The 22,350-nt window shown below is 40.9% G+C and overlaps 1 protein-coding gene across 1 annotated transcript in view; it reads right to left on the bottom strand.

The window, feature by feature from the left end:
• The window catches only part of LOC122642653 (tRNA wybutosine-synthesizing protein 2/3/4), a 34,373-nt gene extending 15,558 nt beyond the window's left edge, over positions 1-18,815 (bottom strand). Inside the window, exons 1-7 of the mRNA XM_043836190.1 lie at positions 17,991-18,815; positions 16,586-16,985; positions 15,004-16,182; positions 14,698-14,827; positions 11,654-11,889; positions 10,106-10,241; positions 9,129-9,205 (exon numbers count right to left, since the gene is read on the bottom strand). Of these exons, the coding sequence (XP_043692125.1) occupies positions 9,129-9,205; positions 10,106-10,241; positions 11,654-11,889; positions 14,698-14,827; positions 15,004-16,182; positions 16,586-16,985; positions 17,991-18,768 (2,936 nt within the window). The 5' untranslated portion in view covers positions 18,769-18,815. The remainder of the gene's footprint in view (positions 1-9,128; positions 9,206-10,105; positions 10,242-11,653; positions 11,890-14,697; positions 14,828-15,003; positions 16,183-16,585; positions 16,986-17,990) is intronic.
• Positions 18,816-22,350: the final 3,535 nt, after the last annotated feature.

Here is a 22,350-nt window from a genome sequence, read left to right as displayed (position 1 = left end):
AATGGTCCGGCCTTCTTGAAAGTGGGCTCACTGATCCATCAGTTTCAACACTTGGTTTCGACCAAGGAAGTTTCACAAGTTTCGACACTGCCGATGGGGATTTTGCCAAAAACTGCAAGTTTATTGCCAAATCATTTGATTTCTTCCTACTTTTTGGCATTGTTTTACTCATTCAACCCTTCTACAGCTTCGATTTGCATGAGGTAATGGTTTTTTTTCCCAAATCTAATTTTTCGGAGAATTAGCATATAGAAATAGTGATGGGCACAAAATATGTCATGGGATACATATGTGCAGCATTCAGAGGAGCGTCATCGACATCTTCAGTGGTATGCAGCTAATGAATTAGACCCACCAAGACACTCCATGTATTGAGTGGGGAGTGTTCTATACTTGTATTTCCCTAACCTAATGTATGTTTTGATTGTTTTAATTGCATATTTATATTTCCAGTAGCTAAATTATATGTAATGAGTGTTGTTAGAAACCAGAATCTGAATAAACAAGTCAAGAGGAGAATAAGAGATTTGTTTCATGTTTTTTCTTTTAAAGAAATACATCTATTTATAGATGGTCCATCATAACCATCTACAAGCAAAGTCACCCAATACCCACCTACATTTGACAATGGAGGCAGCCTCCCAATTAAGGCTGCCTCCCTTTGTTGACAATGAAGGAGGCTCCCAACACCCACCTGCATTTGACAATGGAGGCAACCTCCCAATTAAGGCTGCCTCCCTTTGTTGACAATGGAGGAGGCTAAATATTACCCCAAACACCCTAAATATCCTGGAATTACACATAAGGGCAGAAAAAGAAGAAAATTACATATAAATGCAGAAAACCCAAAATGTAAGACAAAAATACCCCTAGACTTTCAACACTCCCCCTCAAGCTGGAGCATATAGGTTACCCATGCTTAGCTTGTTACAGCAAGAGCAAAAACTAGGACCAAATAACGACTTGGTAAACACGTCAGCAAGCTGATCTGAAGACAAAACACATGGAGTCTCAACTAGCTTCTTCATCACTGCATCTCGGACAAAGTGACAATCCACCTCGATGTGCTTGGTCCGCTCATGATAGACAGGATTGCTCACAATATATATAACTGCCTGGTTGTCACAATACATCTTCATTGGCATAGGCACAGGAAAACCCATCTCAAGAAGGAGAGACCTAAGCCACATCAACTCTGCCGTAGTACGAGCCATAGCTCTGCAGCCTCAACACTTGACCTGGCAATATTAGTCTGCTTCTTACTGCGCCAAGTAACCAAATTGCCCCCAACAAACGTACAATAGCCTATGGTGGAGCGACGATCACTAGCCGAACTAGCCCAATCAGCGTCTAAGTATCCAACTAAATCCATATGCCGATTAGGACGATAAATCAACCCTTTACCAGGAGCACCCTTCAAATAACAAAGAATACGGACAGCAGCATCCCAATGTGCTTTCTGTGGAGATTGCATGAATTGACTAAGGACACTAACAGCGAAAGAAATGTTTGCTCTGGTAACTGTAAGATAGATCAGGTTTCCAACCAAAATCCTGTACTGATGCACATCTTTGAGAGGACCACCATCATCTACTCCAAACTTCTGATGAGGATCCATAGGGATATCCACTGGCTTTGATGCAAGCATACTAGTGTCAGATAAAATATCTAAAACATATTTTCTCTGGGATAGGCTGATGCCTTTCTTGCTAGTTCTTACAACCTCAATACCAAGGAAGTAGCGGAGGTCACCTAGATCCTTGATGTGAAAATGTTGCTGTAAATATATTTTATCTCTACAATACCAGCCACATCATCGCCTGAAACTATGATATCATTCACATAAACAACCAAGACAACTAGTTTACCATTACGTCGTCGAACAAACACAAAATGGTCAGAGTAGCATTGTGAGACACCACAGTACTACTAAACTTTTCAAACCAAGCTTTGGGCGACTATTTGAGACCATAGATTGTCTTTCGCAATTTGCAAACCCGAGTACTGTTCTCCCCCTGAGCAGCATACCCTGGAGGTTGCTCCATATACACCTCCTCATGGAGATCACCATACAAAAAGGCATTCTTAATATCCAGCTGAAACAACGGTCAATCATAGTTAACAGCTTGAGAAATAAGTAATCGAACAGAGTTGAGCCGAGCAACAGGAGAGAAAGTCTCGAAGTAATCAACACTATAAGTTTGTGTATGGCCCTTAGCAACCAAATGGACCTTGAGCTGCTCAACAGAGCCATCAGGGAAGTATTTAATAGCGTAAACCCAGCGACACTTAACTAAGTCCTTACCAGGAGGCAACTCAACTACTCCAAGTGTTACGAGTCAAGAGGGCATCCATTTCTACACCCATGGCAGTTTTCCAACTAGGAAGACAAAGAGCCTCAGTATAATGATTGGAAATAGTGATAGTAGATAAAGATAAGGCAAAATTACGTATGGAAGATGGTAAGTAGGAGAGGGAAACATACCGATCAATAGGGTATACAACATTGGACTGTTTGGTGCATGAACGTGATAACGTGTACCTTTGCGCAAGGCGACTGGTAAGTCATCAGACAAAGGAGGTGGATCGCCACCGGAAGAAGAAGCTGGTAGAGGTGGAGAAACAATTAGAGCAGTAGGAATCTCAACCTGTTGCACTGGCTTGTCCCGGCGCCAATAGACCTGTAACGGTGGTGGATCCGGAAAGGGAACTAAGACAGGAAAAGGTGAAGGAGCAGCAACGGTCCACTCATCCCCAAAAACAGTGGGAGATGGAGAGAAGTAAGAACTTCCCTAAAAAATAGTGACATCAACACCCACAAAATACCAGTGAGACACAGGATCATAACACTTATACCCTTTCTGGGTACAAGAATAATCTAGGAAAACAAATTTAGTTGATTGTGGGGGAAAATTTATCAGAGAGACCATGTAAGTTTTGCACAAAACAAACACACCCAAACACACGTGGCGGTAAATTAAAGGAAGACAGACCGGGAAAGACCACAGAGAAGGAGGACTTATCGGCAAGAACAGACGAAGGCATGTAGTTAATCAAATAACAAGCGGTTAGCACTCCCTCAGACCAAAACTGCTTCGGAACATGCATATGAAACATTATAGTACGTGCTACTTCAAGAAGATGTCTATGTTTGCGTTCTGCCACTCCATTTAGTCGTGGAGTGTAGGAACAACTGGTTTGATGAATAATACTACGGGCAGTACAAAAAACTGAAATATCATTTTGAACATATTCCAAAGCATTGTCACTACGAAAAATTTTAATATAATTGCCAAACTAAGTTTGTATTTCATTATAAAAATTTTGGAATACAAATAAAAATTCGGAAAGATCCTTCAAGAGATATAACCATGTAAGACGGGAATGGTCGTCCACAAAAGTGAAAAAGTACATGAACTCATGTTTATTCTTGACACGACAAGGACCCCAAATGTCTGAATTAACTAAAGAAAATAAAGATGGACTACGTTCCACAATACGAGAAGGGAAGGACACACGATGATGTTTTCCCAACTCACAGGCTTCACATTATAATCTAGACAAGGACTTAAACGAAGGAAATAACAAATTTAACCTAACCAAAGACAAGTGGACCTAACCGACAGTGCCACTGGCAAGGAGTCATACCACCAATAGGAGCAGTAGCAACAGCAGAAGTAGCAGCACCACCGTTGAGATAGTACAGTCTGTCCTTTTCACACCCTCTACCAATCGTCTTCCTCATGTAAAGATCCTAAAAACACACAATGGGTAGGAAAGAAGGTTACAGACCAATGTAAAGCTCTAGTAATTTAACTCACAGAAAGAAGATTCAATGGTAATTGAGGAACATGCAACACAGAGGAGAGACTAATGGAGGGAGTAGGAGACATTGTACCATGCCCAAACACTGGGGTAGAAGAACCATTTGCACGTATAACAGATGGAGAGTAATTAGTGTGGGAAAAAGATGTAAACAAGGAGGACTTACCAGTCATATGAGCAGAAGCCCCAGAGTCAATGATCCAGGGCGGAGAAGTAGTAGCAAAGAAGGTAGGTGTACCTACATAGGCCAAAGTAGTAGAAGAGGATGAGTGCCCAGAGGATGTATCACTAGATGCCTCCAGACTCTGTAAATGTCATAATATTTGAGAGTTATCATCACAGTGAGGAGTTGTAGAGGAGCTGCCACCTGTCCTTGGACCCGATAGAGAATCACCAATACAAGCACCATCGGTACCACCATCAGACACTGCATGATTGACCGACTAGTTTGCCTAATCTGGCTTGCCATGCTTGTCCCAACAGCATAGTTGCCAAGGCGTCGACTAGGCTTCCAGGCGCCTTGGTCGACTTGGGCGCCTTGGTCGCCTAGGCGGGGCGCCTTGGACGCTTACTTGGTGTCGCCTTAAAATTGGATCCTCTTCAACGCCTTAGGTCGCCAAGACGCCGTGACGACTATGCCCAACAGTAATCAATAGTATGACCAGATTTGCCACAATGATTACACTTCCGAGTAGATTTGTCACCAAACTGCCCACTAGAACCTTGACCACCACCACCATGACCTCCCCCTGAAGCACGGCCACGGCCACGGCTGACAGTAAATACAGAGGTATCCTTGGGAGAAGAGTCATGTTTCACAGGAGAAGCAACACGCTGGAGACAGGAGAAGGTGTCTGCAAGAGTAGGTACTGTCTCACCAACAAGTATATGGCCCTTGACAGCCTTTAGATCAGTGTTTAGGCCAGCCAGGAACTTGGACATGAAGAATTCATTACATTGAGCCTTGAGTTTATCTATATCAGTAGTGAGGAGTTGAAAAACATTCAATTCTTCAACTAATCTCTTAAAGGAGTTGTAATAGTCTTGGAGAGAGTTATTTGATTTCTGGAGCTGAAATAATTTTTCATATAAATCATAAATACGGTTCATATTCTTCTCCTGAGAATATGCGTCCTGAAGATCTTCCCAAACACCTTTGGCAGTGGTATGGAACATAACATTGGCTGCAATATCCGGTTCCATACTATTCCATAACCAAATGAGAGTGATGGAATTCTCTTTCTGCCACTCACTGTAGGTACTATCATTAGAGGCTGGAGGATCAGATGTAATGTATTTTAACTTATTTTTGGCCATAAGATAGACCTTTACAGCCCGTGCCCATAGCAAATAATTGGAACTCCCTTTTAGTTTGATAGAAGTGATAGTAGCATTCACATTGTCAGAATGAGGTAGAGCAGCAGAAGTAATAGCTGAAGACTTGTCGTCCCCCATGACAAAGACTCAATACTTAGCAACAAGGTACCAACACCAAGTACCCAAATTAACAATGAAGAAGTCCAAGGAAAAAAATATATCCTCAAGTAACCAGCAGTAGTAACCCTCCACAGCAATAAACCAAACTTCAATTTAATCAAACCCAAATTAGGGCAGAAAAAACCACCAAAGGACTAGGCCTTAGAAAAATCGAGTCACTATCAGGTTTTTTTTTTTTTTTTTTGACAAAACCCAAATCAAAGAAGAAAAACCAGCACCCCAACTAATGACTCAAATCAGCAATGAAAGAGCCTCAAAACAGGAGGTAAGAATCAATGGATCAGCAGAGGTCAACCCAACAAATCAATAATAAAAGGCAAGGAAAAATCAATATAGGCAGGGTTTTAGAGTACCATCACTAATGAAGAATGAGGGGCCGGCCACCAAAAAAAAGAATGTAATAACATCAGCAATCGTAGAAGAACCACCACTGGCAACCTTGAATCAATCAGCAGCAACCAAGAAGGGAAGAAAAAGCCAACATCGATCTCAAGTTCAAACCCTGAAACTCCTTATCGATTTTGCAAGGAAAAGAACCAGCACTGAAGATACTTAGATCTTCGAATCACCAACAGTCACCATGAAAAAAAACAACACAATAAGAGCATTCCTATTCATCATACAAGGAGGCTTAACATAGAATCATGAGCAGCAATAGGTGGCTGCACACCACAAACCTTAGAGTAAGGAAACAATCAGCAAAGGAGATGAAAGGAATCCCTTGACTTGTTTACCACAGCTCTGATACCATGTTAGAAACCAGAATCTAAATAAACAAGTCAAGAGAAGAAGAGAGACGAAGAAGAGATTTGTTTCATGTTTCTTCTTTGAAAGAAATACATCTATTTATAGATGGTCCATCATAACCATCTACAAGCAAAGTCACCCAACACCCACCTACATTTGAAAATGGAGGCAGCCTCCCAATTAAGGCTGCCTCCCTTTGTTGACAATGGAGAAGGCTCCCAACACCCACCTACATTTGACAATGGAGACTGCCTCCCTTTGTTGTCAATGGAGGAAGCTAAATATTACCCCTAACACCCTAAATATCCTGGAATTACAAGGACAGAAAAAAGAAGAAAATTGCATAAAAACTCAGAAAACCCAAAATGTAAGACAAAAATACCCCTAGACTTTCAAGTTTCAACAAGTGTTTATAGTAGGGCTAGCGAACAGCAGCATTCAGCATACACTGGCCAACTTGGGTCCAAACCACAAGTACCATTTTGGGTGCGTTTTGTGAAAACTAATTTATGGAATAGGTGTAAAATGGCAAAAATAGGCAGTGCCCAGAAACCCGGTCAAAAAGCCATTTTCTAGGGGCCTCGAAACCTAGGTTTTACTTGGCCTAAAAAAATCCCAGGTTTTGACCGAAACCTGGTCAAAACATATCTTGGTTTTCGGGCCTAGCCGAAACCTGCTTTGAAACCGAAACCTCGACCCTTGCTCAAAATATATATCATCAATGTTGTGTTTTAGAAAAAGAACTTCAAACAAGGGTTGGAATTCAACAAGCCATTGAACTTTTTAATTGGCTTCCTTTTTTTGCTATCCCTCCCAGCCCCCAAATAAAAGTACGAAAAAAAAAAGAGAAAAGGAGAGGGTGACATTTACCAAGCTATACATACTATCACCTATTCATAGTCTCAGAAATTATAATTCATGTGTAGAAGACACCACTCGCAATACATGCTAGCCAACAATCCACCGACAGTGTCAGAGTAACAATTTAAAATACTCTTTGAACAGTAACAATATTTTTGAGCCAGTAATGACAGTAGTTCCTCTGATCACTATCCAACCTGTCACCAAGCTAACAACTAAATAAGCTTTCTGTTACCAAGGAAGAACCTCAACTCACTGGCTTCTGGTCGGAGCTACTACACTTTAAACCATGGAAGAAGAACTCGACCGAAACCTGTCGAAACCACCGAGTTAACTCGGCTTCGTAGGTTTCCGAGACGAGTTGAAGGGTCATTTTACAAAATCCAGGGTTTCGATCGAAATTCGATGGTTTCGACCGAGATGTTGGTAATTTTACAAGTTTCTACACTTATGCCCATCGAAACTTGGGGAAACCTAGCTCGAAACCAGTACAAATACTTAAGTATGCCAGTAACCATGCCAAAAACCTGGACAGACACTTATTTATGCCTAATATCATTTAAGTAAATATTTTTGTATTTGTATTTCATTTACTTAAGATATTATTCATAAATAAGCAAATACCCCCTATTTGAATCCAATAAAAATAGTTAAAAATCAAATTCCAAAAAAAAAAAGTCAACACCCCAGTTCAAAAACAAAAACTGGATTTTCAGTGGTAGGTGCAATTTTCAACTTTCTAATGTTAGGGTTTTTCTCCAATCTAAAAATTTCATAAATCTTAATATGGTAAAACATTGCTAAAAAACAAAAGTGCGGTAAAATATTCATTTGTTTTGATGTCCAAAAAAATATTTTCATTCAGAGCGATTTTGACAGCATTCGGGCACACGCCGCGCACCAAATTAAGTTTGACCGGTACATAACTCCTTCAATATAAACCAGATTTAAGCAATCTTGTACTTGTTGGAAAGTTATCAAAACAAAGCTTTCTAACAAATCCAAGATTGCTTAAATCTGATTTATATTGAAGGTGTTATGTTTCGGTAAAACCTTATTCGATACCATGTCCAAGAACAATATACAGTTTCAAACTTGGATCAAAACCACAAGCATTATTTTTAGTGTTCTCTACGTGAAACTAATGCATGGATTGGATTTAAAATGTCAAAAATGGGCAGCACAACAAGAATCAAGGCAAAAAAATAACTTATGGGCCTCGAAACCAAGGTTTGAGTTAGCCTGGAGAAAGTTCCAGGTTTCGACCAAGATATGGTTGAAACCGAGATGAACTCGGTTTCTGGCTGGTCGAAACCTAGTCGAAACCCGAGTTTTAGAACCTTGCTTTAAACATAATGGTTGCAAAGACTCTGAATACATTCTTATCCATGGAATTTCCTTATGAAATCCACAATGTCAAGTGCCAGTGCAAATGCTGTAATCAATATTCAGTTCATATTTGGGCTAAAGAGTGTCATATACTTGTATAAACAGCAAAAAACTACATAATGCAAGTTGCTCTAGATTGACGTACTATTATGACAAACTATTCCTAAGAGGCTAAACAACAGCTACAAGAAAAAAAAAACTACGTAACAACAAAAAAGCACCTTCTATTGAAGGTGTTATGTTCCGGTCAAACCTTATTCGATAGCATGTCCAAGAACAATATACAGTTTCAAACTTGGAACAAAACCACAAGCATTATTTGTAGTGTTCTCTACGTGAAACTAATGCATGGATTGGATTTAAAATGTCAAAAATAGGCAGCACAACAAGAATCATAGCAAAAAAATAACTTCTGGGCCTCGAAACCAAGGTTCGAGTTAGCCTGGAGAAAGTTCCAGGTTTCGACCGAGATATGGTCGAAACCGAGATGACCTCGTTTTCTGGCTGGTCGAAACCTAGTCGAAACCCAAGTTTTAGAACCTTACTTTAAACATAATGGTTGCAGAGACTCTGAATACATTCATATCCATGGAATTTCCTTATGAAATCCACAATGTCAAGTGCCAGTGCAAATGCTGTAATCAATATTCAGTTCATATTTGCGCTAAAGAGTGTCGTATACTTGTATAAACAGCAAAAAATTACATAATGCAAGTTGCTTTAGATTGACGTACTATTATGACAAACTATTCCTAAGAGGCTAAACAACAGCTACAAGAAAAAAAAATTATGTAACAACAAAAAAACACCTTAATGCTCTAACAGCAGTAAGCCAGCTGCCCTCACTTGTTGGCAATAGACCAAGGCAGACCCGATCAGCAACCCCCTGCCACAGCCAATAAAAACCATAAATAGCGGCAATTGTGATTAAATTTACTATATTGTGATACTATCAACAAAGAGAACCCATAATCCCCCCCCCAAAAAAAAAAAACACTTTGTTTTGCATAGTGGAAGGTATCACATGACCAAAACTAATACAAGAGGTCAAGTCATTTAAAATCTTGAGAATTCTTTGGGTAGTTAAAAATAATTGAGAAATTTTATTTTCGTGGTCATATTTTGATTAAGCTTATCAAGAATGATCCAACATTTTGAACCACATAAATGGTTGTTTTTTGCCAACTGACCATTGGATGATTAGCTGTAGCTGCTGTACACTCCAGGGATTAGCCACTTGTCAAATTTCAGACTCAAATTCAATCAGATTAAATCCCATGTATGCTCATGCATTCTACTATTTTTCATCTGCCCATGTACCCTCCCGTAGTCCCTAAATTTTTAGAGATTTATTTTACCACTATGAAGATTCCATTTTGGCTGAAACTTGACATGTAGGCAGGGGACCTTAGGACCTAACCATCCATAAAATTTGGGCCACATGGCAGATATTTGGACTGTTCTGATAATATGGCCAGGACCCTTCATATGGTAGCACTCAAAAAGAAAGTGCCCTCTTCCCAAATTCATACGCAAGACATTGGAAAAAGTGGCAAGGGGTCCAGTAAAAATTCAGGATGGATCGTTATCATAACCCAATCATGTTGATTTTTAGCCCCAGCAGATCATCCAGTTAGGAATTTAACTGCATATAAAAACCACATGAAGAATTTATTGCCTTATCTGGCTATCACTTTAGCCTATCATTTGTTACAATAGGTTTCCTCCTTTTCTTTAATTGTAAGCTAGACTACCAATAAAAGGCCAATACAGATACAACACATACCTTAGGTGGTATAACCCGGTTATCTCCTTCAAGTATAATACAACGATCAGCAACAGAATTGACTTCAACATTACGTCGGAGAGCTTCTATAGCATGAGGATTCCACTCACAAGCATAAACCAGCTTTGCCTTTGCTCTGATTGGTGATACATTACAATTACAAAACAATGCATCAGAATAAGACAACAGGTGATCCAAGGATTTCCAGCAGGTTGTGCTAAGGAGATCGATCAATACAATACCAACATTGGCTGTATCAAAGAAATGTTTTGTGGACACATCAACACAGGGTCCGAATGTCCAGGCAAGAATCCAGACACAATTGAAAATCCTTTCTGGTCAAGTTGAATGCTAAGGTGATAGATCAATACAATACCAGTATTGGCTGTGTCAAAGAAGTGATGTCCTCCACTACAGAGTCTGATTGTCCGGGCAAGAACACATACGATTGAAAATACTAACCCCCTGATCAAGCTGACACTAAGGAGATCAACCAATACAATACCAGCATTGGCTGTACCAGAAGTAGAGTGATGTGGACCCACCATTACAGAGTCTCTTTGTCCAGGTAAAATTTAAACAAAATTGAAAATCCTGTCTGGCCTATAAAACTTTTTGGGCTTTGGTTTCCTGCATGGTCCATCTAGAAAGGCCAATATCTACCACCTGGGAGATCAAGCGTAGCCCAAATTTCCTGGGTATGTAGGGCATAGGATCCCCTGTCCGCATGTCAAGTTCCAGGCAAAAAGGTGTTGGCAATGTCGTGAAATAGAAATCTGAAAGTATTTCAAAAATATTTGAAAATAAGCAACTTTTGCAAAATGGTTGAATACAAATAATGCCAATACATGGGGAAGGCATATGATTAAATTTCACTCTGAAATTTTACAAGTGGTCAATCTAGACTGTACCCCATCTATCCAATGCTTGAATTGCCACGCGGCAAAAGTAGGTGGGCCATGGAGGAAGGCCTTCTTAGGTAGGCCGGGTAGAGGACCTTTCAACCGGAAGAACTGCCATATTTTCCAAAAGAGCTCTTGATTGCTAAATGGCCCACCTAGTAAGGGCTTCCTGCACGGTCCCAATATCTCCCATGTGGCAGTTCCCAAACTTTGTGGATAGGTTGACCCCAAGGTCACCTACTTCCATACCAAATTTCAGCCCAAACAGATTTTGTCTAGTGGCAATATGTAACTTTGAAAAATCAGGAGTTGGGAGAGTACACAATAATGGCCAAAGTACCAGTACGCATTCATGCACATGGGGATTCAAGCCAATACAGGGGCATTTGATTGAATTAGACTCTAAAATTTGGCATGTGGCAAATCTCCATGTCCTCACTATCCAATAGTCAGAATGCCACATGGCACAATGAGAGAGGGCCAAGCAGGAAGCCCTGCCTACTTGGGCCACCCAAAAGCCATACTATCTTAACCCCTTAATGTATTTGGAACAATGGTTCAGATCAGATCATCTAGGGGTCCAGAAAAATGGCAGGACCAACCTCCTGCATATGTGATGGAATGGTTCAGGAACTGCAATACATACCTTATGAGAAATGGCAATACAAAATATCCAATTCCAGCAAACAAATCAACAATGACTTCATCCCTACAATCCAGGCGGGCCATACGAAGCTTCTCAGAAAGATTTCCCCAGGAGAACATGCATTTTGTTGCATCAAAAGAATAGAGAATTCCATTTTCACGATGATCAACCCATCCGTTATCTCCCACAAGGATCTCCAAAGTACTATCCCTTGTTCCAGTTGGCGCTATGCAACCCTGGCAAGAGACATGAAGTTCATATAATGAAAATACTAAAAGATGCCCACTCTCAATGTTAAGCTGTCACCTTCCAAGACATTTTTTTGTGAAACACATTAAATAGATTTTTTTATTAAATGACTCAATGATTGGAACTTGACTTCCAATACTCAGTCTTCAACATGTCATCACTACATGCATATAAACACTGGTGATGATGTCATAGTTCCAGCTAAAATTGATGACACCACACCAGCATGAGCCACTCAATAAGGGAACAGGATCAATTTCCTTCCTCCAATATACTTTTCACAAACCAATACCATGTATTTAAGTGGTAAAATGGTATTTTATTAACTCACCCCTAGGGCTATAACATCATTGGATGCAAGTGCACACAGGAAACATACCCACCCACCTGCACTCTCTCTCTCTCCTATGAATCAGCAACTGGTCCATAAAATTTTTGTTAATGATAAATATTAGGAAACCAGTGACACCTCCAACAGTCAATTAATAGTGATGTATCTGATAAACATAAACATCAATTTCAATTACATCCAAAATGACTGAAATTCATGCTAAATTAATTGTTTCTCAATCGATAATTGGGTTAAAAATATTGGGGTTGTTTTGTAGACATGGTCGGCGATGTAGTTCAGCACAGAAAGGAGGAGCAAACAGAGCCTGCAATAGGAGGAGAGAGCTGGCCAAAGAACCAAGCTTATAGTTCTGTTTGAACCAAAATTGGTTCCTTAACTGTGTATGGTTTTGATAAGTCTCTACACTATTTTGTGGGCCCTCTTGATGATTACATGCATGAAGTGGAAGATTTGGTGCTGGGATATTCAGCATATACAACAACAAACTCAGCCTTATCCCAACTTAATGGGGTCGGCTACATGGATCCAAACAAAACTACGTAGGGAAAACTGCGCTCTAAACAAATAATAAAAAAAAGGGGGATGGGGAATGAGATGAGAAATGAAAAATGACACATGGAAGAGAGAAAATAAATAGAAATATGAAAGATGAAAATAAGAGAAAAGAGACACAGTCCAACAAGTCAGGAGAATCTCAGCTCAATGGGGTCTGCTACATGGATCCTTGCCCTCTAATAGGCTCTATCCGAGGTCATACTAGGTATAAGACCTAGACTATGCATGCCCTTCTTCACCACTTCTCCTATGGTCATTTTAGGCCTGCCCCTATCTCTTTTAGCTCATTCAATTGGGATCATGTCACTCCTTACTAGGGTGTCCGTATGCCTCTGTTGAATATGATCATACCACCTTAAACGACTCTCTCGAAGCTTGTCACTGATCGGAGCAACTCCCAAGTCTGCTCTTATACGTTCATTCCTTACTTTGTCCCTCCTTGTTTTTCCACACATCCATCTTAACATCCTCATCTCTGCTACACAAGGCTTATCAATATGACACTTCTTAACTGCCCAATATTCTGCCCATACATCATGGTTGGTCGTACTACAGTCCTATATAACTTTCCTTTAAGCTTTAAAGGAATACGTCGGTCACACAGCACTCTGTACACACCTCTCCACTTCATCCATCCCACTTTAATTCTCTGCGACATATCATCATGTATGTCACCTTTATTTATGATTGCCCCCAGATATCTAAAGTAGTCACTTTGCGGTATCTCTCTTTCCTCAATTCGCACCATATCAATATCCATCATATTGTGACTAAAATTACACATCATATACTCTGTCTTTATTCTACTAATCTTAAAGCCTCTAGTTTCCAAGGTTGACCTTCAAAGCTCTAACTTAGAGTTAATCCCTTTTTTTGTCTCATCCACCAAAACGATATCATCGGCGAAGAGCATACACCATGGGATCTCATCTTGAATGCTCTTGATTAGCTCGTCTGTGATAAGCGCAAAAAGATAAGGACTCAAGGATGAACCCTGATGTAAACCAATTGTAATTGGGAATTCCTTGCCCTGACCTCCCACAGATCTCACACTTGTCACCACGCCCTCATACATATCTTTAATTACATCCACATATGTACTCGACACTCCTCTCTTCATTAGAATATACAAGATTAAATCTCTAGGGACTCAGTCATAGGCTTTTTCCAGTTCAATAAAAGACCATATGTGGGTCCTTCCTGCTATCTCTATATATATAACTTCGATAATTGGCCCAAAGAAAGAACTCAAATTTCATGTTAATGAATTTCTCTCTATCTCTATCTCTTTCGAGCCTCATTCAAAAATTGACCACAGTTCCTTACATTATTCCCATTACCTGTCGTGGATCTACCTGGCATAAAACCAAATTGGATCACCGAGATATGAGTCTCTCTTCTCAAACGGGCTTCAATAAATTGTGTGCATTTAAACCCAATAAGTTGTGGAAAAGTCATTTGAGGTGGCATGGACATGTGCAATGGAGGCCTTTGCATGCACCAGTACAAAGGGATGATTTGATTCAGATTGAAGGAGCTAAAAGTGTCGGAGGTAGGCTTAAAATGACTCTAGATAAGTGGTGAGGAAAGACAAGCATAGCTTAAGACTAGTAATAAGTATGGCTTTTAATAGAGCTGATTAGATAAAAATGATCCATGTAGCAAACCCCATTTAGATGGGGTAAGGCTGAGTTGAGTTGTATCCCTTTCAGCATCTATAGATATTTGAAATGTCTTTGAATAATGACCAAATATCCACCAGAATGGATTTGATGAGCTAAGCTACAGCAGAGAAGACTACATTGGCATGGAGAATTACATTTTGAAACACATCAAAAGAACAGGAACTAGGCAAATACAGCAGACCAGAAGTAAGTTGGCAACATACTTGGCGAGCAAGCCGACGGGCACCAAGTGATTTGGCAACAATGGACCAAAGTTCTTCCCCAATTGAATTCCATGCTGGATCCTTGAAGGATGATACTGGAAGCACAACAATATCCCCAAGACGCTCCCACCTAAAGCAGCAGAATTGTCAATGCAGAAGGTAATGCAAGTGAAACACAAAGCAATAGAAACACCCCCATCAAACCCCATGCCAACATAACTCAAGGATGCAAGCTTCTAATTGTAGAATGCATACTACCTAGGGATCACAAATTGATACTAAAAGATTACAGTGAAAACCACATACCTAGTAGGTAACTGCTCCAATAAATGTTGTGAGAGGCCTTGGTCCTTGAGCAAATAGCCAACAGCTTCACTCATTGTCTTTAGTGGAGATCTTGGAGACTTTCTGACACTTACCACCTCATCTTTGAGTATAGAACCGCCACATGCCAACAAAAAATTCAACGCCGCCGGGCAAGACAACTCATTTATTAGAACACCCTTTTCTGTAGATGGCACAACACCTATACCAAGTGCATCTTTCAGATCATGTTTCTTTTCATTAAACATGGCACAAAATTTTTCAGTAACAGGTAAGCAAATAAGCAGTTCATCTTCACATGAATAAACCTTTCTTCCAAGATCTAACCATCCAAATTTCTTCAGGATGTCCTTCCCCAGTTTAGCATATTTTCTTCCAAGTTTCAGAACCCAAAGCTTGGCACTCATCTGATGTTCAAAACTCACAGCAAATACATCAGGCTCATAATTTGAGAATGAATTCTCAGTTAATATTTTTCCAAGATATCTCTCAGGAACTAAGAAGTTGTTATTCTTCACAATTGCCTCTCCAGCCTTATGCTTGATAACTTTTTCATCCAAGTCAGAAGGAAAGATGATATCATCAGGAGATATTAATGGGAGCAAACTCATTTTCATAGGCTCAGTAAACCTTGTACCAAAGGCATAACATGATGCACCACCACCAATCACTACAAGATCATCACCAACAACATTGACTGTACTACGAACAAACAGACATTTGTCAACCAAGTCGAGCATCACATACTTCCAAAGATGGGAGCGGAGATCTAGTAATGCTACCTCTTGATAATGCTGTCTCACAGGACAGCCCCCAATAATACCAAGATAGTTCTTATAGACAAACATAGAATGTGAGAACCTTGCATGTGGGGCTCTCCCTGCTGTCTTCTCCTTTTTCCACAGACATGTTTTAGTATCAAAACTGTAAAGGTCACCTAGTGGTTTTTCCCCATCATATCCTCCAAACATATAAAGTTGAGACCCTTTTGCGACCAATGAATGGGAATGACGTGCACATGGCCATTCCCCCAAGATACTTATGTTGCTCCACCTTGAATTCTCTGTGTTAAGAACATGCATGGAAGAACAGATCATTTCATTATTAAGCCCACCAAATACATATATCTTTGAACCTACGGCTGCTGCTGCATGCCTGTGCCTGTACAATAACTGTTATGTTAAAAGGGGAAATCATATATCTGAAGCTGTAATTTGAACAAGAAAAATACACAAATAAAGTCAAAGCTTCAGAAGATGAGAAACAACTGGTAACTAGCTCAGTGGTGCTTATTTTTCCTTTTCTCCTCTCGTTCAATGGATAATAGTGTAGCAGCACACTATCAAGGATTTTTTTTTTTTTTTTATTTTTTTTTTATTTTTGGGTGAGTAAATCATTTTGTGCAAATGTTTTCACTTTAAATATGGCCTCCCAATCAGAAAATGATAAGCTTGATGATTAGTGTGAAATCCTGTTGAGGCAAGATTTCAAGACAAACTCGTCATTTGGTGAAACATTTCAATAGGCCGCATCCTGAAAGGAATGAAAAAACACTAAACATCACCTAGGATAGAAAATATTGCGGTTACATTCTAGCAACGTCCATTTATTTTTATCTGTATCAAGAACCCAAACATCATCCAGAATTTTCGTAGGATCACCCCTGCCTCCAATGATGAAAACATACTGTCCAATTACCGAAGATGTGTGACCCAAGCGTGGAGAAGGAAGTTCCTCAATATTAATGGCCTTTAACGTTCCGGAAAATGGGTCAAGTACTAAAGAATCATTTCTTCGTGCATGTCTTCCTACCCCTCCAAAACCACCAAAAACCAAAATCCTCGTGTGGTTGGTATTGTTTAAGGTACAGGAAGAATGACCCCAAAGAAAAAGCTTCTCAACGGGTTCCCCAACAACAACTACCTGGGTCACGGAAATACTGCACCCAGTATCTCTTGATAACCCTGCAAACAAATGAGGGATTCAAATTCATTGTCAAGGTAAAGAAAACAGTCTCCTGTAATTTCACTGACAAAAGAGGGAGGGAAATGAATGTGGTAAATGAATTTTTTGCAGTAGTCATCATGAACAAAAACCATCCTATAAGTAGTTATAGTAGAGGTTTGCTGGCCCAGACAATGATATTTGGAGAACAAAATCATCTCTGCATCTGGTGGCAAAATGTGTCATCACATAGACATGGAAATGGAAGTAATCATCAAGTGAAATGCATGTTTGTTTGCACGGTTGTGAGTTGATACAACAAACAATTGAAAATGAATAAAAAGTTAAAGAATATCAGAAACAATTCCATTGGATGGTTTTAGCATCCTAAATAGACATAAAGAATATGCACATACGTTAGAACCATATGTATTAAATAGTCAATATTAGTGACTATTAACTATTAAGCATATGTCACTTGGTAATATTATGTGGAAACTATTCTAACAATATCCTTTATAAATGAGTTAACTATTTTGGTACATGGCAATCAATAAGTTGTATGTAAAATTATATGTGATATAAGCAAGTTCCAATATAGTCCAATTCATATGTCAGGATTGACAACATCTAAAAATATAGTTAGATGGATTACAAAATCAGGATAGAAGGTTTTTATCCTCTAAACCACAGCCAGGTTGTGAAACCAAGTAACCGACATCCCAACTCTCATAAAATGAAGGCACTGTATTACCAGTACTAATACTTCAGCAAACCCCCATATAACTGGAGAATTTTCAACTTCAACAAATTAGAAAGAGGTACAAGACTTTTTCACTTACCATGTTTTCATCATAATGATTACTCAAAAATCATATTCATCGTTCAAACTTAAGCATTTCTTCTGATTGTTATATAAACTGACACAATGTTTATCAATTCTAAAACATTCACTTCTCAAAGCCTAAGAAATGCATATGTCTTGTGAAACCTGAACCAGCATTACATCACAAATCAATTAGTACCGCTTTGGGTATCGGCATCTGTACTCTCCGCATTGCAGCCTTCAATATTCATCTGGGTAGAATCAACAGCTAGTTCATCAACCATGTCACAATGTTCATTTTCGGGAGTATACTTCTGGCTCTCCGGCGCCTGCTGCGTAGGTCCCGAAAGACCAGTGCTTTGCAGCACCTGGAGAAAAGCATCAGTTCTCTTCCTATTAGCCTCCATCTTCTCATTTGCGATTCCCACAAGGTACCGAACATACTCAGGCGAGACCATGATCCGATCGGTCTCTCCCAGTGGCACCTCCAGACGTATAGAACATCTGACAGCGATTATGATACGCTTATGAGCATTCGTTATGCCCGATTCCCTAAAGCCGCAAGAAATGGCAGCGGAAACCAGAGACTGAGCGGAAACGACGTCTTTGCATTCGACTGCGAGGATGAAGGGTTCGAACCTGAAAACGAGCTCGCCGTGCTGGTCTGGGGGAGTCGAGTCGGCTCGGAAGAGAAGATCGACAACCGAGTTGGGATCGGCGGGGTCGTGGGTTATGAAGAGCCAAGAACCACCTCTAGCTTTCTTCTTCTTAGTTGCGGTGGTGGAAGTAGTTTGGGATGGCTGAGAGAGGATGGAGATACGGCCGGAGCAGGAGCTGGTGGTGAAGTAGGAATGGTGTTGGTTGAGGGCCCTAATGAGAGGTATTATGGGCGTGTCTAGTGTGCCCTTGGGGGACTTGTCTGCCTCTTCTGATGCTATGGCTGCAAGTGCATTCGCCTTTCTCTTCTCAAACTCCATGGCTGTCGTCTCGGCTTCCTTCCTCTCGCTCGCCCCTTGTGACTGCGCGTATTTGAGAAGAAGGGTGTTTTATGAAAATAGAGTAATTTTAATCAAGTATTTAAGATTTAAGCAATTTATTCTCAAATTTACCAACCTAAAGTAAAAGTACTGTGCGTAAGGGAAGCAAAAGTATGGGTCTCAAAACCAAATTGAAACCGTTTATCAAATTGGATTGAACCGTTTAAATTAAAATTGGTAAACCATTTAATAAATGTTTTGATTTCGATTTTAAAAATGAAATTGTTTGGTTTATTTAAAGAGAAATTTATTGTTTCCTCCCCCTATACTTTGCCCTAATTAAACTTTCATCTCCTCTACTTTCAATTAACATTTAGACCCCAACTGGTTGACAATGTTAGCCTACTATTAATTATAATTTGGAAAAACTATTTTACCCTTGCCTGGTATAAGTTATAGTTTCGATTTATATAAAAAGTGGGAACCACCAGTGCACCACTCCTCCTTTCTTTTGTTTCTTTTTCAACCATCGTTACCCACTTACACCCCCCATCACACCCTCCACTGTGCACCCCACTGCCCCATCATCGCTGCAACCTCCAACCACCCTTATGCAAGTTGGGAAAAGTTAAATCTGATGTTTCTAAATTAAAATTCATTGCTGACTGATAGATCATAATTAATCTTACCAACCCCCTTCTTACACATGGAGAGCATAGTCGGCTCGGGGACCAATTTGGGTCGGTATACAGACCTCGGGATAATCCTAATTAACCATAGTTGATAAATGACTCAACTCAGTAAAGAACCGTGGTCAGGTTAAGATCACGCCTCGCACATGACCCTAGTCACGCCTTCAGCGTGACCTTAGGTCACATACGTGTCGGCCAGAAATCGTGCCACCTAGGATGACGGGAAACCAAAATTACCATTCATAGGCAAGAGAGGTTTGGATACCGTATAGCATCTCAAAACTATAAATAGCCAAGCCCAGCCAAGGTATGGTCGTATGGGACACTTTCACTTTCTCTAGCTTAAGCTTCTTAGCTTGAGATTCTCATCTGTTGCAAGCTCTGACTTAGGCATCGGAGTGCACTAACCGGCTCATGCCAGTACTTCTTTGTCTTTCTTGTGGTTTGCCTGTGCAGGACGACCCGACTAGGTGGACTACTGCTTGAGTCAGAATTTGTCACAACAGATTGGCGCCTTCTGTGGGAAACGTTACAAAGCAACCATGTGATATGAATATGGAGAGGGGAAACGGTTCCCGCCAAGGAAATAGCAGGGCAACGGGGAGCCCACGTCGCGGGGCGACGGATCAGATGGAGAGAGGACCGATCCCTAGGCAAGCAACTAGGGCAATGCTGTTGCTAGGACCGTCCCGAGTGCGACAATCACCCAGCCCGGTGATTGAAGAGAATCTACCTCCACCTCCTCCGTTGCCAATCCCAAGTATTCAGGGGAGAGGACCCAGGCTGATGCCGGCAATCCCAGGAGTGCAGCATTTTGACCCTAACGCCCCAGCCACTAACGCGTAAGTGCATGACCTATGCCTACAACTCGCAGAAACAAAAGCAATGATGAGAAGGTTCATGCAAGGAGGCTCTGATCGTCAGCTACCTCCACCCCAGCCTCCTCTGCGACAAGGGGAGCAAGGCGTTCACCGAATGGAGAGCCTGGCCAGCACCGCAAGAGCTGGAAGAAGGACCAGAACCCCACCTTCGCAAAGGAGCAGAAGATGCGAAGATCAAGCAAGGGGACACCGAGCGAGATCACCGACCCTATCCGTGAGGAGTCCAAGAAGGGTGCGAGACAAATCTCCAATCATACCACCCCAGAGGGGATAGATGCGAGGGAGATTCGACGGCGAAGGGAGCGAGAACCGATCTTACCGTCCCGAGGACGTAGAGATCGGGCGCCGCCTAAAAGACCTTGATGATCAATTACGGAGCTTTGGAAAGAACGCAGCCGAGGAGATGCTGACAGTGTCGAACCAGCACCCTTTTGTCAAGGGTATAATGGAGGCAGAGCTACCAAAGGGGTTCAAAGTTCTAGCCTTCATGTTAAACAATGGATCTACCTACCCGATCGATCATATCAATTATTTTAACTCAGTCATGATGGTTTACGGCGGGTCGGACACTGAATCCTGTAGGTTCTTTGCGGCGTCATTGAAAGGCGGCGCCACATAGTGGTTTTCACACCTCAGGACAAAGTTGGTCGGTGGTTTTGCAGAGTTGTCTCGGGCATTCGTTATCCTATTTCAGAGCAGTATTCGACAGAGGAAGACAGTGGCAAATTTGCTAGCCATCAAGCAAAGGAAGGACGAGTCGATTCGTGATTTCGTCTCCAGGTTCAACAGAGAGTCACTTGATATACCCCACATGGATGACTCAGTGGCATTTAATGCACTACAGAGCGGGATAACCGATATTGAATTGATAAAATCCCTCATATTGAACAAAGTGCACAACATGACCGAGCTGATCAGTCGGTGTCACCAATTTGCCAATATGGCAGAGATCATTGTGGCACAAAATGAAGCAAGTGGAGTTAAGGAAAAGAAGAAAGTGGCCGAGAAAGAAGAAAAAAAAGTGGACAAAAAGGACTATAGAAAGACCCAAACTAATAGGGCACCAAGCCCCGAGTGTACCCCGCTCAACGTGAGGAGATCTGAGATATTGATGCAGATCGAGAGTAAGGGATTGTTGAATTGGCCTGGGCCCATGTTTTCGAAACCGGAGGACAAGAATCCTCGTAAGTACTGCCAATTCCACAGGGATATGGGGCATGACACCGAAGATTGCAAGCAATTAAAAAGAGAGATTGAAAACCTCATTCGGGACGGGCATTTGTCAAAGTATGTAGACAAAAGAAGAGAAAGCCGACCTTAGCACAAAGAAGGAGAAAGACAAAGTGCGAGAGATGATCGGAGAGATCAACAGAAAGGTGATAGAAGATATGAAAAGGAAAAGGAGAGAACAATCGAGACAAGGAATGAACCGACCAGAGCAGCCGGACAATCAAGCAGACCGTTGGCAGCTGATGAGCACATTTATGTGTGAAATCTTAGGGCATAAAACATACATTTTACCATATTGGACAGAGTTACTCGGTGCTTTCTTGTGCTTTTCAGGTTTTAGGTGAATTCTTGTGAAAATGGAGGAGATGATGCTAAGGAAATGTTTTTAAGGTGTTTAAAGGTGTTAATGGCTTGGATGCGTAGCCCATCGAGTCAGCTTCACAACGGTTTAAACGGCACTTGATTCCGAGTTGAAACGAAGAAGTTACAGCCGTTTCCGTAGCGAAGCACGAAAATGGTCTCTAGGGGTTTATTTGTAATTATTGATAGTCGGCTGGGGACAAAGTGAAGCGAAAGTTCGAATTGCAGGGGCCTTAACAGAATTATTAGAAGTTACATTTCTTGTACCCGAAAGATTCCATTTGGAGGGCTCTGGACAGTCCAACTTTAACTTGAGATATCTTGGGCTCCCGAACTCCAAATTGGACGAAATTTGGTTCTATTTTGGGTGATTTTTCGCAAGGAACACAATGGTGAGGCCTATATAAGCACCCCATGCT

The sequence above is a fragment of the Telopea speciosissima genome, chromosome 10 (genome assembly GCF_018873765.1).
Source record: "Telopea speciosissima isolate NSW1024214 ecotype Mountain lineage chromosome 10, Tspe_v1, whole genome shotgun sequence".
In the NCBI taxonomy this organism is placed as follows: Eukaryota; Viridiplantae; Streptophyta; class Magnoliopsida; order Proteales; family Proteaceae; genus Telopea; species Telopea speciosissima.
The sequence above is the reverse complement of the archived record's forward strand: the minus strand, read 5'-3'. Positions and strand labels throughout refer to the sequence as shown.